The 19039-nt window shown below is 37.8% G+C and overlaps 1 protein-coding gene across 2 annotated transcripts; it reads right to left on the reverse strand.

Annotated features, from left to right (window-relative positions):
- Positions 1 to 898: 898 nt before the first annotated feature.
- LOC126609853 (aquaporin NIP2-1-like) lies at positions 899 to 18325 on the reverse strand. Of its 2 annotated transcripts, none has more exons than XM_050277786.1 (5): positions 4027 to 4220; positions 3586 to 3810; positions 1606 to 1800; positions 1424 to 1485; positions 899 to 1275 (listed from the first exon to the last, which is right to left on the reverse strand). In XM_050277786.1, exons 1-5 carry the CDS (start codon positions 4156 to 4158, stop codon positions 1017 to 1019), a joined length of 873 nt encoding a protein of 290 aa, XP_050133743.1. In that variant the 5' UTR covers positions 4159 to 4220; the 3' UTR covers positions 899 to 1016. The 2 variants fall into 2 exon arrangements, with proteins under 2 accessions (XP_050133743.1, XP_050133742.1); XM_050277785.1 differs by lacking the exons at positions 899 to 1275; positions 1424 to 1485; positions 1606 to 1800; positions 3586 to 3810; positions 4027 to 4220 and adding exons at positions 15026 to 15511; positions 15659 to 15720; positions 15844 to 16038; positions 17583 to 17807; positions 18026 to 18325.
- Between the last annotated feature and the right edge of the window lie 714 nt (positions 18326 to 19039).

Here is a 19039-nt window from a genome sequence, read left to right on the forward strand (position 1 = left end):
TTCTGGAGGCAGTCTGTTACCTAGCGAAGCAAGAAACAAAATGTTGTTGCTAGATCAAATGTTGAGGCAGAGTTTTGAGGTGTGTCTTATAGCATTTGTGAGTTGTGGATTTGAAATTTACTTTCAGACTTGAGCTTTAGAACACGGAAACAATGAAATTTCTTTGTGGTAACAAGGCTGCAATCAACATTGCTCACAATCCAATTCAAAATGATCAAAATAAACATGTTGAAGTGGATCGACATTTCATCAAAGAGAAATTGGAAGTTAGACTAATTTTTGTACCGTTTTGTTAAGTCTAAAGATCAACCGACAGATGTTCTTACAAAAGTTGTGTCTAGCAAAGTATATCATAGCTCGCTCGACAAGTTGGGCATTGGTGAAATCTATGTACAAATTTGAGGAGTGTTAACGTGAGCTCAGCCTGTGTGGGCTTATTTGTCTTTGTAATTATGGTTTCCTATAATCTTATAGTCTTCCTATTCTCTTGTAATTAGCTTGTATATAAATTGGCCTCCATGCGGAGAAGAATACTATACAGAATCCCCGAATATTTTAGCAGAGGCATGCCAAAGTTGTAATTTTAATTCATCTGAAATTTTGTGATTGTAGGTTAGATGAATTCATGACAGGATTCAATGCAATGTCGTTGAAGTTAAAGGAAATGTATCAGATTGGTCAACTGATTTCTTTTTCTCTCCAATTTGTGATGGACTTTATATTTCTTTCTCTGCATAAGGTTGGTTGATTGCTGTTAATGGATTATAACTGGAACTACTGATATCAAATTCACTTTGAGCTGTCGTTTCACATAACATTTTATATTGCTTGCATCCTAAGGAACAATATGTTTGAGTTGGGGGATAGATTGGTTGGGATATATATACAAAACGGATAATTGCACGAAGAGCATTATCTTCAATCCAGAGAGTTTTCTGGTATGCGTACAAGTTGCTTTACGCGATTTGCTGACTTTTGGAAGTTCATATAATTATATTGATCTGTACACAGAAATTTCAAGCTGAATCCAGAGGGTCTCTGAAGGTAAGTTGTCCGTTGCTGTCAGTCTTGATTCGACGAAGCTTGGATGTGAATGAGGGTGGTGATACTGCCTGGATGGGGTTATTGCTGACCCGAATGAAGCTGTAGGACCATGAGCCAAGTAGGGCTCCTATCACTGGTCCAACGACGTAGACCCATATTCCTTTGTAGTATGCACTAGCGATTGCTGGCCCTATTGTTCTTGCTGGGTTCATTGATCCACCTGATATTGGTCTGTGTATTCACAAAACACCATGCATGTTAGCTGTTTCACTTGCTCAAATATATGCACGGCATGTTTGTCTAGTCTCTCGTTTTTTGTTTTTTATTACATGTTTCTAACCAGTTCTGTTTGTGTGTATCTCCATAATCTTTTACTTACCCGGCAAAGATTGAAGTTATGCAAACCGCGGAGCCAACTGCGATGCCTGCTAGTTCTCCTACCTGTTGTGAACAGTCCCCATTGAAATGTCAAATAAAGAGTTTGAATTTCTTTTTTTAGGTCGAAGAAAAGAGTTAGAAATTCATGTCAATATAAAAGAGTTATATCTGTGGAAACAGTACAGCTTTGGTATCAGTTGCGACGGCGGAGGCGATGAACACCATGGAAAATGTCATGATTATCTCTGCGATCAAAGCTTGGGTCTCTGATCCAGAAGGTGATGTGGTGCCAAGTTGTTTAATTGGGTGCAACAGTACATACAGGGTAAACGAGGCAGATATTGATCCTGCTATTTGAGCTACCGCATAAATTGGGACCTGAAAATAAAGGTCCATAAATATTTGTGCTACAAAAGTATATGGTATACATTCCTAAACCACTACTTCCCCTTTTCTCTCTCAATACAATTGCTTCCCCTTTCCCTCTCTCTAACGACTTTGCAGACAACACAACTCGCCCTCTTCACTTTCTCTCACATGTTCACTTCCTATTTCTCCTTCTTAGTGCAGAGGTATCGGTGCTCATCCCATTCGTTGTCGACAAAAACTCCCTCTCTCACAGCCAAGCTAATGAACAAGTCACACAATCAGCAAAACCCATGGCACGATTTGGTATACAATTCCTAAAATCACAATAAAGATTTGGTAGTCCAAATTCTTTTTAATTACTCCATGGCTCCAAAAGCCTTTTGGGAACTTTTTTATGCTTTTAATTTTTTTTTATTCATACAATGGTATCTCTCTAAAAGCGGAGAGAATTGGATTAAGCCACATAAAGAGTTAAGAATAAGGATAGTATTGTTCACTCACTTTTTTTTTTATTTTCTACACACTCCTTTTAACTTTTAGCCATTAACCTTATTTAATTCATTTGATTCGAAGGCCGAAAATTAAGAAGAGTATGTGAGAAAAAACAGGGGTATGGATAGCACTACCTAAGAATAATAACTAAGTATTGAACCCATCATAAAAGTAGGTCGAACTTCATAGACCTTTCACATATAAGCATAGATGAATACAACTAAATTACCTTGTTAGTAGCTTCACGAGACGATATTTCAAAATATTCAAATTACTGGTAAAAGAATTTAAATTTGTAAGGGGATGGGCACACGTCTACTTAATTGGACTAACTCACATTTTTACTTAGATAAGAAACGACACACAAGTATTTTATAAACTTTTTGGGGTTTTTTTTTTTTTTCGAAGGGTGGGGGAATTGATTTTAGAATCTTGTGTATAAAAGTAAATGCTCTTTATTACTTGAACTAGAAACACCTTATAAAATCTTCGGGTGAGGGACTTACAAGTATTAAAGAGAGTGAGATCAAGTTATTATTGTAAAGGATAATGATAGGGAGACTAAAATTTTAAATCAAATAATATGTCATTAATAGAAAATAAGCACATTAATCAACACTTAAGTAATAATCCAATCATCCACCACAACATCATTGGTTTACAAATTTTGTTTAAAAATTTGGTCTCCCTAACATTACCTGTAGATCGGAGGGATTAAAAATACATTACATGTGCAGTACAAAGACATGTGAAAAGAATTTGCAAATCCCTCATTGGAAGGTGTTATTTGTAAATTCCTCTTACATAATTTTAAATGATCTTGTAGTGCATTTTTAAGAGAATAGATCATCTCTGGATCTTTTCCACCAAGGTCACCAGATCAAGTGATTCGGGCCCTTCAAATTTCATCCAATGACCCACCTGTTTTGACCCCTTAAAAACTGTAATAATTTTTTGCCGTTTGATGAAATTTGAAAAGCCTGGATCACTTGATCCCATGGCCTTGATGGAAGAAAGGAGAGGATCTCTTCTCTATTTTTAATCCCTCTTATCTAAATTTTGTAATAATTTTTTATATACTTGGCCATGGGCCCAAATGGGCCTTAGTTTGGACCACACACAAGCATCTATCATGTGAGTTTCATGGGCCTTTCTATGGCATTATATTGTCCATAAATCACGTTGCACACATAGTTCCGAAACGAGGAAATAAAATAAAAAATTTGCTATTCCATTAACTTTCTAAGTGCTCCATAACAAAACAGAAACATGGGGACCTCAGAAGGCTAGCTGCAGGTGTACCTGTTTCCATGGAAAGTGCCTAACGGCGGCGAAAGCAAGAGTGACGGCCGGGTTCATGTGTGCACCGGAGATGTGGCCGACCGCATAGATCATCACGGTTATGATGAGCCCTCCTGCAATCGAAGCTCCAAGCTTTGAGACTTGGTGTTCGTCGCTGGCAGCAAGAGCAGCCGAGCCAGCCGTGACAAACACCAACATATACGTTGCTATCATCTCTGCAACCACCTGCAAACATACACACACACACACACACACACACACATATGAAGTTGCATATTTTTTCTACTGAGTTACATTAATTCATTTATACTGTGGGAAAGAAGATTCGAACTTGAGTTCAAAGAGAAGTACAGTATTCTATCTGCGAAGTTGGATAATTGAAGAACATGATGAAAGTGTATGGTTGCAACCAAAGCGGAATTATATATACAATGTTTGTACCTTTTCGAAAAAGCCATGTGGGTAATATTGTTGTTCGACAATCGGTGACTGCGGATTGTGATCATATGTGTTTGGATTTTGGGAGGTTGCCGGGTGGTTTTCCGGAGAGGCTAACTGATCAATTGGAGCCATTTCTCGATTCACAATAAAAAACCTGGAATACTTGAAAAAAATTTATAAACTAGTGATGGAAGAAAAACTAAGTAGTGCAATGGTTGCAGCAGCTCTTGACGGATAACTATGTCATCCTCCAGGCTAGTTTGGTTCCTAGTAAGAGCTTAGTTGATCACCATATATAGAGTCCAACAATTCATTGCCCTATGTGGGGAGACTTTGATTGATGGAAAAGAAGAGAATAAAATAAGGTGGCGAAAAGGACTATATTATTTAGAGAGATATATTTATGTTGCGGCTAACTTTATTTATAAAAAAAAAAAAAAAAAAAAGACATGTAGTTGACATGTCATTTAAAAATTATCGATATTATTGTTAAGTCGACATTATGAAGTTACACTTTATCAAATATTATTGTTATAGTCATTGATATGGGGTTAATTATACTAACACCCCTTGAGGTATATCGTTTTTTTCACAAAACCCCCTCAAGTTTGAAACATTACACTCACACTCCTTGACGTTTTAATTCACTTTCACATCCACCCCTTAAGGACAAAATTTGTCACATCTTGGCCCGGGCCCCCACCACATCCAGGCTCGACTCTGCCGTAGCACGATATTGTCCAGTTTGGGCCCTGACCACGCCCTAACAGTTTTGTTTCTGGGAACTCACACGAGAACTTCCCAGGGATGCAATTGACATGTCATTTAGAAACTATTGATATTATTGTTAAGTCAACATTATGAAGTTACACTTTATCAAATATTATTGTTATGGTCATTGATATGGGGTTAATTATACTAACACCCCTTGGGGTTTATCGTTTTTTCACAAAACCCCCTCAAGTTTTAAACATTACACTCACACTCCTTGACGTTTTAATTCACTTTCACATCCACCCCTTAAGGACAAAATTTGTCACATCCCGGCTCGGGCCTTGACCACATCCCAGGCTCGACTCCGCCATAGCACGATATTGTCCGGTTTGGGCCCCGACCACGTCCTCACAGTTTTGTTTATGGGAACTCACACGAGAACTTCCTAGGTGGTCAACCATCATGGGATTACTCTCGCGCAAACTCGCTTAACTTCGGAGTTCCGATGAAACCCGAAGCCAATGAGCTCCCAAAATGCCTTGTGCTAGGTAGAGATGGGAATATACATATAAGGCTTAGAGGATTCACTCCCCTGGACGATGTAGGATGTTACAAAATTACCCTTGTAGTTAATTAGTTAAAAATAAATTTTTTAATAAATAAATGGAAAAACAAAATCAAAATAAACAAATTATATTAAAACATTAAAAAATAAAATGAAACCCTAGATGCATGTCTTATATCATTGGATCCTTCATCCATGCCAATTTCTTAGCCGGCACCCTAAATGCATATATATATATATTATCTCTTCTTCCAAATGAAACCCTAGATGCATGTCTTATATCATTGGATCCTTCATCCCTGTCAATTTCTTAGCCGGCTCCCTAAATGCATATATATCGTATCTCTTCTTCCCTTGCAATTGCTTAGCAAGCACACCCGGTGGGATGCAGTGAACATCCTAAGTTAGAGAAATATTTTCCTTTGTTGATCTCATGCTGTTCACAGGCTCCACCCAAAGACAAAGGGGCATATTTTACAAGGTCTTTTTTTACTGAAGGATTGGATTCAATAACATGCATAGCCATTGATTCTCTTGCTGTAAGGATTTTCTGCTGATCATAACGAAAAAGCTTATGTAGAAAATCAATAGCCTCTGGAGAAGCTAGATGCCGATTTCCCACATTGATAAATCTTAGAAGAGGATTTCTTTGGGTTTTTTTTTTCTTCTAATGTTTAAATGTAATTTTTGATTTATTTATCTATAAATGTTATTTTTAATAATTAACTACAAGGGTATTATCGTCCTTAAGGGATTCTTAAGGGGTGGATGTGAAAGTGAATTAAAACGTGAAAGAGTGTTGGTGTAATGTTTCAAACCTTAGGGGATTTTGTGCAAAAAGGATAAACCTCAAGGGGTGAGTGTGTAATTAACCCCATTGATATGTTGTGGTTATTATGTCTACAAGTTCAATTAACCGCAATTTTGCTGTTTGGTGTTTCTAGTTAGCAAGTGATAGAGCATGGTCAAAGAGAGGACCGTCTAGAAAATCTTTGGTGTCATTAGGTATAATCTCATATGTTATTTTACAGAATTTTGGTCTCACTAGTAGGCACAGTTGTGTGTGGCTTAGTTAGTGTCAGTAGGTATAGTCTCCACTAGTACGCATTTTTTTGGTCTCAACCCCAAAAAATTAAAGAAAAACTAATGAAAAGTTAAAAAAAAAAACTTCTCTTTTAAGGAAAAGCCATTTTTACAGGTATAGTGAATAGTAACAATTAAAGGTAAAAATATGGTTTTTCGTTAAAAGTGAACAGTACCAAAAGTATTTTGTTAAAACTCCTGAAAATTAAACCTAACTTGACGGATCAATTCATTTAAAAAAGAAAAGCATTAATACAAGCATAACGCAATTTACAAGCACCAAATAAATCAGTCATAAGAGCTGACCCAACCTTGGTAGGAGGATCACTGAATTCAAAGTTGTTCCATGTTAAAACTCTAATTCACCATTTGGTCAGCAACACAATTCTCTTCGAAGTAAGATTCTCTCTCATTCTAATCTCTCTCATCTTCCATTCTCTCCTATTTAAACAATTACGAATAAACCACGTCAACATTTGTTTTGAAAATTTTATATAGAGAAAAGCAAAAATGAAAAATGAGAGGAGGAGAATGAAGGAAATGGTAATATAAAGGAAAATAATCATAATCCCCTTAAAAATATGTTTCAACTCGTATCTTACTAAGTGTCTTATCATTAATCTACAACTGCTCAAATTCATACGATTCATACGAAAAGAATGAAAGTTGTTAATCAGATTTTCACGTGAACTCTTTATAATTCTAATGTAGAAAGTCCATACCAAAAGTCTTTAAGATAAATAATATATGTACCTTTTTTTTAAATTTTTTATTCTTGATCATCCAAACATAGAAAACGATGGAATAATTACTCTCACAATTTTATGTCATAATTTTGATTCTCACCTTCTATTCACTAAAAACAAGAGCTAAGCCCAAAGTAAGAAAATGGCTGGCCCACTAAAGGAGCAATATGATGAATGGAGAAAGAAGAGGCCGTTAACATGAGGTCAATCTGTGTGGGGTTAGTTGAATATGTAATTAGGATTTCTTATAATTTTATAGTTTTTCTATTCTCTTGTAATTAGCTTGTATAAATATTGCCTACATACAAAGAAGAATATTATTCAGAACTTCCCCAATATTTTAGCATGGTACTGAGAGCATGACGATTCTAGAATCATTCTCCTGCATATGTGATCCCCAAATTTTAAATTTCAACACACAAATCAAATCTCAAACACAACTTCAAATTAAATTCCTCAAATTTTTTTTTATCCTACCTTTAAATCTAATTCCTCAAAAGCCTAAAATCTAAAAATCATTCATACAAAAATACAGGCTACATCACATCAGGCGGTGCCTCTGCATCATGACAGACTAGTACTTAGATTATTGATTTTGGAGTGACGGATCACGGATCATATGACATGTGACCCGAGATTATAATCAAATCTTTTCATCCATGTTGGCAGTCGTTGTCTACGTCTGATGCTACTCCCGCAACTGTGATTGGGGAGAGCTCAATCTATCATAGAAACTCTTTGCATATGTACTCCATCTTGGTGGTTCCCTTCTTAAATTACAACTTGTTGTCTATGCTCAAATCACAGATACCTTGTTTCGCGCTATTTCAGAGTATGATTCAAGTTCTTCGTTCTAATAATGTCGGTGAGTTTGTGAGTCATGAACTATCACAGTATTTGCATGATCATGGAATAGTTCATCAGAAGTTCACTACGTACACTCCTCAACATAATGAGGTAGCGGAGGGGAAAAATCGTCATATAATGGAAATTGTTCGGGCTTCTCTATTCGAAGCCAATATGCCGCAATGTTTCTGGGGAAAAACCGTGATATCTGCAGCTTACCTGACTAATCGTGTTCCTTCCAGTGCCTAATTTTAAAACTCCAATTCAGACTCTTTATCAACATCTAGAAGTATCACCTCAGCAAAATCTTGAGCCTCGGGTCTTTGGGTGTGTAGCGTTCGTTTAAGTTCACAAGCATCAGAGAAGTAAATTGGATCCATGTTCGGTGAAGTGTGCCTTCATGGGTTATGGTCTTGATCAAAAGGGGTACCGGTGCTATGATCTGACTGTATAGAAAATGCATGTCACTATGGATGTGTGTTTTTAGTGAATACGAAATGTATTACTCAGGAGGTTCTTAAAGAAAGAACTGCACTATAAACATACTTGTCCCAAGAGTTTGAGATGAAGGACATTGGTCCTTTCAAGTATTTCTTGGGGATTGAAGTGTTCAAATTGCTGAAAGGTATTTTCCAATTTCAACGGAAATACGTGACATAATTGCTAACAGAGACTGGAATGCTTGCTTGCAAACTTGTTGATACACCTATAAAGATGAATCACAGGTTTTGTGAGTAAGAATATCAAACTCCAACAAACAAGGAACACTACAAACACCTTGTTAGGAGGTTAATATATTGGGCACACACCAGACTAGATTTTACATATGCAGTAAGTGTGGTTAGTTAGTTCATACATGCTTTTAGTATTTAGCATCATAGTGTGGTTGATCGCATTTTGAGATCTAAAGGCTACCCCGGGGATAGGACTTACGTTTTCAAAACATGGTCACTGGATGTTTCTAGGTATACAAATGCAGAGTTGGCAGGTTATTTTGCGTTCATTTCACATTGTTGGAGGCAATCTCATTACCTGGTGAAGCAAGAAACAAAATGTTGTTGCTAGATCAAACACTGAGGCAGAGTTTTGAGGTGTATCTCTATTGAAACTAGCTGCAACTTTATCCCATATTTTCAGGTAAAGTGGCTACTGCCACTATCGTCACACTTGGTCCATTTTTCTTGTGAATTGTTTTCTTTATTTCTGACTGTAAGTGTGCCAAGGGTGCACGTCTTCTTTTCTTTATTGTTCGGTCTCTATATAGAGCCATCTCTTGTAGCTCTGAAAACTTACAGAGAAATATACAAAACCTTTTTGGGTTCTAAATTTTCACATGGTATCAGAGCAGGAACCATAGGGTCCTGTCTCTGTTTGTTCATTCATTCAAAAACCTTACTTCGGTCGTGCCTCATTCACTACAATGACAGAAGAAAGTTCCTCAAATCATGAGGCTACAAGCTCCTCAAACTCCTTTCAAGGTGAAATCAATTCAAATTTGCGTCTATGCTCAGTGCTACTAAACGAGTTCAACTATCTACCTTGGTCTCGTGCCATTTCACTTGCCTTAGGAGGAAGATCAAAGCTCGGGCATATCAATGGAAGCATCGGACCGCCTGAAAGATCATCCACGTCATATGGTGCATGGCATGCAAACGACCAGTTAGTTATGTCCTGGATACTCAACTCCATGGAACCAAAGTTATCTGAACTCTTCAGTTACTCAGAGTCCTCTTTCACTCTCTGGGAATCCATTAAAGAAATGTATGGCAGTCAAAATAATGCAGCTCGTATTTTTCAGCTCAAAAAGGATATTGCTGGGCTAAAGCAAGGTGATCGATCTTTCGTCCAACATCTAGGAAGCATCAAGTCCATGTGGAATGAACTTGACATGTATCGTCCACACTCAACCGATTCTGCTGTGCTCCTTAAAAGAGCTGATGAGGACAAAGTATTTCAACTTCTAGCAAGTCTAGGAGCTGAATATGAAGACCTTCGAAGCCACTTGTTGATGACTCCTGAGCTGCCTTCATTTAATGGTGTCTGTCAAGCTGTTCAAAGGGAAGAAACTCGAAGAAAAGTTATGCACATTGAGTCAAAATCAAATCCTGAGGCTAGGATTTTCTCAAGCTACCATAAAAACACTGGTGAAAATTTTTTTGCCAGTAAGAAAGCAGATTGGAAATGCACTCACTGCAACATGAAAGGTCACCTAAGGGATAAATGCTGGATCTTGCACCCGGAGTTAAAACCAAAATTTGATAAGGAAGGAAGAATGATCAAAGAAGGGAAAAGAATCAACCCTAAGGCCCTCCACTCATCCAGTTCTTCGACGGGTGGAATCTCAAATTTCACTGAGAATCCAATAGATCTCATAAATGAGTTTGCAAACTTTCTTCAAAGACGAGGAGGCAACACTCAAATTGAGGAAGCGACCACTTCAACTCCTACTGCTATGCTCGGAAAATTTGCAGGTTTTTTGGCTGAGACTTCAACTCATGACAATGTCTCAGGTATCATCACTGCTCTCAAAACTGCACTTAATGAAATTAGTCATGATTGTTGGATTATAGACTCAGGTGCTACTGACCACATAACAAATAAGTCTTCTTGCTTGGATAAGTTTCAAAATATGCCTGAGTCTACACGGGTGTCTGTTGCAAATGGGAACGGAGAACCTATTCTGGGAAAAGGGAAACTTAAACTATTAAGTGATAAGATTGAGTCAACAGCTTTATATGTACCTTCTTTCCCTTTCCAACTCCTGTCCATAAGTAAAATCACACACACCCTAGATTGCCTTGCCATATTCTCTCCTCACAGTGTTGTATTTCAGGATCGGGTCACTCGGAAGAAGATTGGTGAAGGATATCTCCTGAATGGACTCTATTACCTCTCAAAGAATTCCAAGTCTCTTAAGCACCCCCTTGCAAGCCTCAGTCTCTCTCAAGATTACCACCTTTGGCATCTTCGGTTGGCTCATCCTTCAGAACATGTGATGACCAAACTGTTTCCAAATTTTTGTAAGCCTATACATGCTTGTGAAATCTGTCAAATGTCGAAAGCTACTAGGCTTCCTTTTGTTTCTTCCAAGTCTAGAACCTGTAAACTGTTTGAAATCGTTCACTCTGATATCTGGGGTCCCTCTCGTGTAAGCTCTTTTGATGGATATAAATATTATGTCACCTTCATTGACGATTACTCTCGTGTTACATGGGTCTACCTCTTGAAATCCAAAAGTGAGTTTTTTGATGCCTTTAAAGATTTTCATAAACTCATCATAAATCAATTTTCATCTAAGTTAAGCATACTGCAATCGGACAATGGCACTGAGTACACATCCAATAACATGTCTAATTACTTAAGTGATCATGGAATTTTGCATCAAACCAGTTGTGTTGGTACTCCACAGCAAAATGGTATAGCGGAAAGAAAGAACCGTGATTTGTTGGAGAAAACAAGGTCTCTTATGTTTCAAATGAATGTGCCTAAAAGGTTTTGGTCACAAGCACTTCTCACTGCAGCATACATCATCAATAGGTTACCTACTCGAGTTTTAAACTCAAAGTCTCCTGTTGAATTAATGAAGGGAAGAAACATTGACATCTCACATCTCAGAACTTTCGGGTGCACTTGCTATGTTCATATTCAAGCAGCACATCGAGATAAACTCGAACCTAGAGCTGTCAAATGTGTTTTTATGGGATACTCAAGCTCTCAAAAGGGATACAAATACTTCAATCCTCAGAATGGTAAGGTTGGAGTCTCCAGAGATGTAAGATTTGATTAGCTTGCTTCTTTCTTTCATACAGACTGCAGTGAAGAGCCTCAGAGAAAGGATATTATGGACATCTTTCCATTACCTACTCCAATAAATTTTCGTGAATCCCATTCTCATAATGATTCTCTTGAACCTCACTCGGAGTCGGAACAATTTGAGGGTGAGGGAACATCTACAAGTGAACAAAGCACAACCTCTACCTCACAACCGTATGTAGCTCCTCGAAGAAATCCAACTCGGGACAGACATCCGCCTCCAAGGTTTCAAGAATACATTACCTACAATGTAAGACATCCTATTTCAGAAGCCCTAACATATCACAAACTGTCAAAATCCCATGCTGCATTTCTAAATCAGATATCCTCGAATGTTGAACCAAGGAACTTCCATGAAGCTGCTCACAGTCAAGTATGGAAGGACGCTATGCAAGAAGAGCTCAAGGCCTTAAATGACAATCACACATGGAGTGTAGTTGATCTACCAAAAGGGAAAAAGGCAGTAGGGAGTAGATGGATATATAAGATCAAGTTCCATTCCAACGGCAGTATTGAACGACACAAGGCCAGACTAGTTGCCCGAGGATTTACTCAAACTTATGGTATTGACTACAAGGAGACATTTGCTCCTGTAGCTAAAATGAGCACGGTTCGAGTCCTGTTGTCCGTGGCAGTTAATCATAAATGGCCTCTATTCCAAATGGATGTGAAGAATGCATTTCTCCATGGTGATCTTGAAGAGGAGGTATACATGAAGCTCCCCCCTGGACACCCACAAGAAAGTGAAGTTAACAAAGTATGCAGGCTTCACAAGGCCATATATGGACTTAAACAATCCCCCCGAGCCTGGTACTCAAAGTTAAGCTCGGTTCTGGAGGCTGCGGGGTTCAAAATGAGTCATGCCGATTCCTCCTTGTTTGTTCGCAGTGGTCCAAATGGAAAATTAATTGTTCTTATATATGTGGATGATCTCATTATGACGGGGGACAACATAGAAGAGATTGCTACTCTAAAATCCTCTCTTCATCAACAGTTTGCAATCAAGGATTTGGGAACCCTAAAGTACTTCCTTGGCATTGAGATGGCAACCTCTGCCAAGGGTTTGTTTTTAAATCAACGTAAATATGTGCTTGACTTATTGGAGGAAGCTCACATGTTGGATTGCAAAGCTGCTCGCACTCCCCTTGTAAGCAAACTCCAACTTGATGACTCTAGTGAACTTCTGTCGAATCCCAGTGTCTATCAACGTATGGTGGGGAAGTTAATCTACCTTACAATTACTCGCCCTGACATTGCTTATTCCGTAAGCCTTATCAGTCAATTCATGCACTCTCCTACTCTACTCCACTGGGAGATTGTCAAAAGAATACTCAGATACTTGAAGGGGTCAATTGGCAGAGGCTTGCTCTTAAAGAACCATGGCTCAAATCACATTATGGCATACACAGATGCTGACTGGGCAGGTAATGCACTCGATCGAAAGTCTACCACCGGGTTCTGCACGTTTGTTGGTGGAAATCTCGTGACATGGAAGAGTAAAAAGCAGACTGTGATTGCACGATCAAGTGCAGAGGCGGAGTATAGAGCCATGGCAGCCACGGCGTGTGAATTAATCTGGTTAAAGCGTCTTCTAGCAGATCTTGGCTATATCGACAATGAACCTATGTCCTTGTTTTGTGATAACCAAGCTGCCATGCATATTGCTTCTAACCCAGTGTTTCACGAACGCACCAAACACATCGAAGTGGATTGTCACTACATTCGTGCTCAAGTTCAATCCAAAGTTATCAACCCCATTTACACTCGCAGTCACGATCAACTTGCAGACTTGTTCACAAAGGCTTTGGACTCTACTCATCTTCAAAGGCTACTGAGCAAGCTTGGATCAATTAACCCACTTGATCCAGCTTGAGGGGGAGTATTGAAACTAGCTGCAACTTTATCCCATATTTTCAGGTAAAGTGGCTACTGCCACTATCGTCACACTTGGTCCATTTTTCTTGTAAATTGTTTTCTTTATTTATTTCTGACTGTAAGTGTGCCCATATAGCTGCAGCTTTATCCCATGTTTTCTTGTGAATTGTTTTCTTTATTTCTGACTGTAAGTGTGCCAAGGGTGCACGTCTTCTTTTCTTTATTGTTCGGTCTCTATATAGAGCCATCTCTTGTAGCTCTGAAAACTTACAGAGAAATATACAAAACCTTTTTGGGTTCTAAATTTTCACAATCTCATAGCATTTGTGGGTTGTTGTGGATTTGAAATTTACTTTCAAACTTGAGCTTTAGAACATGGAAACCAATGAAGTTTCATTGTGATAACAAGGCTGCGATCAACATTGCTCACAATCCAATTCAACATGATCAAAATAAACATGTTGAAGTGGATCGACATTTCATCAAAGAGAAATTGGAAGTTAGACTAATTTCTGTACCATTTTGTCAAGTCTGAAGATCAACTGACAGTTGTTCTTACAAAAGTTGTGTCTAGCAAAGTATATCATAGCTCGCTCAACAAGTTGGGCATTGGTGAAATCTATGCACAAATTTGAGGACTGTTAACGTGAGCTCAGCCTGTGTGGGCTTATTTGTCATTGTAATTAGGGTTTCCTACAATCTTATAGTTTTCCTTTTCTCTTGTAATTAGCTTGTATATATATTGGCCTCCGTACGGAGAAGAATACTATACAGAATCCCCAAATATTTTAGCAGAGGCACGCCAAAGTTGTAATTTTAATTCATCTGAAATTTTGTGATTGTAGGTTAGATGAATTCATGACAGGATTCAGTGCAATCTCGTTGAAGTTAAAGGAAATGTATCAGATTGGTAAACTGATTTCTCTTTCTCTCGCCTCTCTCTCTCTCTCTCTCTCTCTCTCTCTCTCTCTCTCTCTCTCTCTCTCTCCAATTTGTGATGGACTTTATATTTCTTTCTCTGCCTCTCTCTATCTCTGATACTGTTTATGTTTATTTCCTTTGTTCGGAAGGGATTTTTTCTCGAATCTTTTCTTCATAGTTGCGCCCTAGGTACTTTTTTCAATGAATGGTAGAGCTAAATTCTAATTTTATATCATATCAGTTTACGCATCTTTTGTATTCCTTTGACCATCATCCTTTTATGCTTGATGTCATTGTAGACTTAAAGAACGTTTCAGCCGTGGGACATTACGTGAACAGAAGGACCGCGAAAGATGCCCAGTTCGTAAGCATAAGGTTGGTTGATTGCTGTTAATGGATTATAACTGGAACTACTGATATCAAATTCACTTTGAGCTGTCGTTTCACATAACATTTTATATTGCTTGCATCCTAAGGAACAAAATGTTTGAGTTGGGCGATAGATTGGTTGGGATATATATATATATATATATATATAAACAGATAATTGAACGAAGAGCATTATCTTCAATCCAGAGAGTTTTCTGGTATGCGTAAGTTTCTTTACACTATTTGCTGACTTTTGGAAGTTCATATAATTATATTGATCTGTACTCAGAAATTTCAAGCTGAATCCAGAGGGTCTCTGAAGGTAAGTTGTCCGTTGCTGTCGCTCTTGATTCGACGAAGGTTGAATGCGAATGAGGGTGGTGAAACTGCCTGGATGGGGTTATCGCTGACCCGAATGAAGCTGTAGGACCATGAACCAAGTAGGGCTCCTATCACTGGTCCAACGACATAGACCCATATTCCTTTGTAGTATGCACTAGCGATTGCTGGCCCTATTGTTCTTGCTGGGTTCATTGATCCACCTGATATTGGTCTGTGTATTCACAAAAACCATGCATGTTAGCTGTTTCACTTGCTTAAATATATGCACGACATGTTTGTCTAGTCTCTCGTTTTTTGTTTTTTATTGCATGTTTGTAACCAGTCCTGTTTGTGTGCATCTCCATAATCTTTTACTTACCCGGCAAAAATTGAAGTTATGCAAACCGCGGAGCCAACTGCGATCCCTGCTAGTTCTCCTACCTGTTGTGAACAGACCCCATTGAAATGTCACATAAAGAGTTTAAATTTCGTTGTTTTTTTTTTTTTTGGTCGAAGAAAAGAGATAGAAATTCATGTCAATATAAATATCTGTGGAAACGGTACAGCTTTGGTATCAGTTGCGACGGCAGAGGCGATGAACACCATGGAAAATGTCATGATTATCTCTGCGATCAAAGCTTGGGTCTCTGATCCAGAAGGTGATGTGGTGCCTAGTTGTTTAATTGGGTGCAACAGTACATACAGGGTAAACGAGGCAGATATTGATCCTGCTAGTTGAGCTACTGCATAAATTGGGACCTGAAAAGAAAGGTCCATAAGTATTTGTGGTACAAAAGTATATGGTATACATTCCTAAACCACTACACCAACTGACTAACTTGTTGAAAAGAGGACCATGAATGTACATGGTATACAATTCCTAAAAATCACAATAAAGATTTGGCAGTCCAAATTCTTTTTTATTACTTCAGGGCTCCAAAAGCCTTTTGGGAACTTTTATATGCTTTTAATTTTTTTTATTCATACAATGGTATCTCTTGAAAATGAGAGAGAATTGGATTAAGCCACAAAAAGAGTTAAGAATAAGGATAGTGCTGTTCACTCATTCATTTTTACTTTCTATACACTCTTGTTAACTTTTAGCCATTAACTTTTTTTAATTCATTCGATCCAACGATCGAAAATTGAGAAGAGTGTGTGATAAGTAAAAGTATGGATAGCACTACCCAAGAATAATAACTAAGTATTGAACTTGTCATAAAAGCAAGTCGAACTTCATAGACCTTTCACATATAAGTATAGAGGAATACAACTAAATTACCTTGTTTGTAGCTTCAGGAGACTAAATTTCAAAATATTCAAATTACTGGTAAAAGAATTTGAACTTGTAAGGGGATGAGCACACATCTACTTAATTGGACTAACTCACATTTGTACTTAGATAAGAAACCACACACAAGTATTTTATAAACTTTTTGGGTTTTTTTTCTCAAAGGGTGGGGGAATTGAATTTAGAATCATGTGTATAAAAGTAAATGCTCTTTATTACTTGAGCTAGAAAAGCCTTATAAAATCTTTGGGTGAGGGACTTACAAGTATTAAAGAGATTGAGATCAAGTTAAATAATGTGTCATCAATAGAAAATAAGCACGTTAATCAATAATTAAGTAATAATCTAATCATCTACCACAACATTATTGGTTTACAAATTTGGTCTCCCTAACGTTACATGTAGATCAGAGGGATTAAAAATACATTACATGTGCAGTACAAAGACATGTGAAAAGAATTTGCAAATCACTCATTGGAAGGTGTTATTTGTAAATTCCTCTTACATATTCTTAAATGATCTTGTAGTGCATTTTTAAGAGAAGAGCTCCGGATCTCTTCCACCAAGGCCACTGAATCAAGTGATTCGGACCTTTCAAATTTCATCCAACGACCCACATGTTTTGACCCTCTTAAAAGCTGTAATAATTTTTTTGTCATTGGATGAAATTTGAAAGGCCCGAATTACTTGATCCGATGACTTTGGTGAAAGAGATCCGGAGAGGATCTCTTGATTATCTCATTCATTTTTAATCCCTCTTATCTGAATTTTGTAATAATTTTTTATATACTTGGCCGTGGGCCCAAATGGGCCTTAGTTTGGACCATACACAAGCATCTATCATGCGAGTTTCATGGGACTTTCTATGGCATTATATTGCCCATAAGTCACGTTGCACACATAGTTCCGAAACGAGGAAATAAAATAAAAAATTTGCAATTCCATTAACTTTCTAAGTGCTCCATAACAAAACAGAAACATGGGGACCTCAGAAGGCTAGCTGTAAGTGTACCTGTTTCCATGGAAAGTGCCTAACGGCGGCGAAAGCAAGAGTGACGGCCGGGTTCATGTGTGCACCGGAGATGTGGCCGACCGCATAGATCATCACGGTTATGATGAGCCCTCCTGCAATAGAAGCTCCAAGCTTTGAGACTTGGTGTTCGTCGCTGGCAGCAAGAGCAGCCGAGCCAGCCGTGGCAAACACCAACATATACGTTGCTATCATCTCTGCAACCACCTGCAAACATATATATATATATATACACACACACACACATATGAAGTTGGATAATTTTTCTACTGAGTTACATTAATTCATTTAAACTGTGGGAAAGAAGATTCGAACTTGAGTTCAAGGAGAAGTACAGTATTCTATCTGCGAAGTTGGATAATTGAAGAACATGATGAAAGTATATGGTTGCAACAATAGCAGAAGTATATATACAATGTTTGTACCTTTTTGAAAAAGCCATGTGGGTAATATGGTTGTTCAACAATCGGTGACTGCGGATTGTGATCATATGTGTTTGGATTTTGGGAGGTTGCCGGGTGGTTTTCTGGAGAGGCTAACTGATCAATTGGAGCCATTTCTCGATTCACAATAAAAAACCTGGAATACAAAAAAATTATAAACTAGTGATGGAAGAAACTAAGTAGTGCAATGGTTGCAGCAGCTCTTGACGGATAACTATGTCATCCTCCAGGCTGGTTTGGTTCCTAGTAAGAGCTTAGTTGATCACTACATATAGAGTCCAACAATTCATTGCCCTATGTGGGGAGACTTTGATTGATGGAAAAGAAGAGAATAAAATAAGGTTGCGAAAATGACTATATTATTTAGAGAGAGATATTTATGTTGCGGCTAACTTTATTTATAAAAAAAGACATGCAGTTAACATGTCATTTAGAAACTATCGATATTATTGTTAAGTTGACATTATGAAGTTACACTTTTGTCAAATATTATTGTTATGATTATTGATATGTCGTGGTTATTATGTCTACAAGTACAATTAACTGCAATTTTGCTGTTTGGTGTTTCTAGTTAGCAAGTGATGAGCATGGTCAAAGAGAGGACCGTCTGGAAAATCTTTGGTGTCATTAGGTATAATCTCATATGTTATTTTACAGTATTTTGGTCTCACTAGTAGGCACAGTCGTGTGTGGCTTAGTTAGTGTCAGTAGGTATAGTCTCCACTAGTACATATTCCTTTGGTCTCAACCCCAAAAAATTAAACCTAACTTGACGGATCAGTTCAATTAAAAAAAAAAAGCATTAATGCAAGCATAACGCAATTTACAAGCACCAAATAAATCAGTCATAAGAGCTGACCCAACCTTGGTAGGAGGATCACTGAACTCAAAGTTGTTCCATGTTAAAACTCTAATTCGCCATTTGGTCAACAACACAGTTCACTTTGGAGTAGGATTTTTTCTCCTTCTATCTCTCTCATCTTCCCTTCTCTCATA

Source organism: Malus sylvestris, chromosome 17 (assembly GCF_916048215.2).
Source record: "Malus sylvestris chromosome 17, drMalSylv7.2, whole genome shotgun sequence".
Taxonomy (NCBI): Eukaryota; Viridiplantae; Streptophyta; class Magnoliopsida; order Rosales; family Rosaceae; genus Malus; species Malus sylvestris.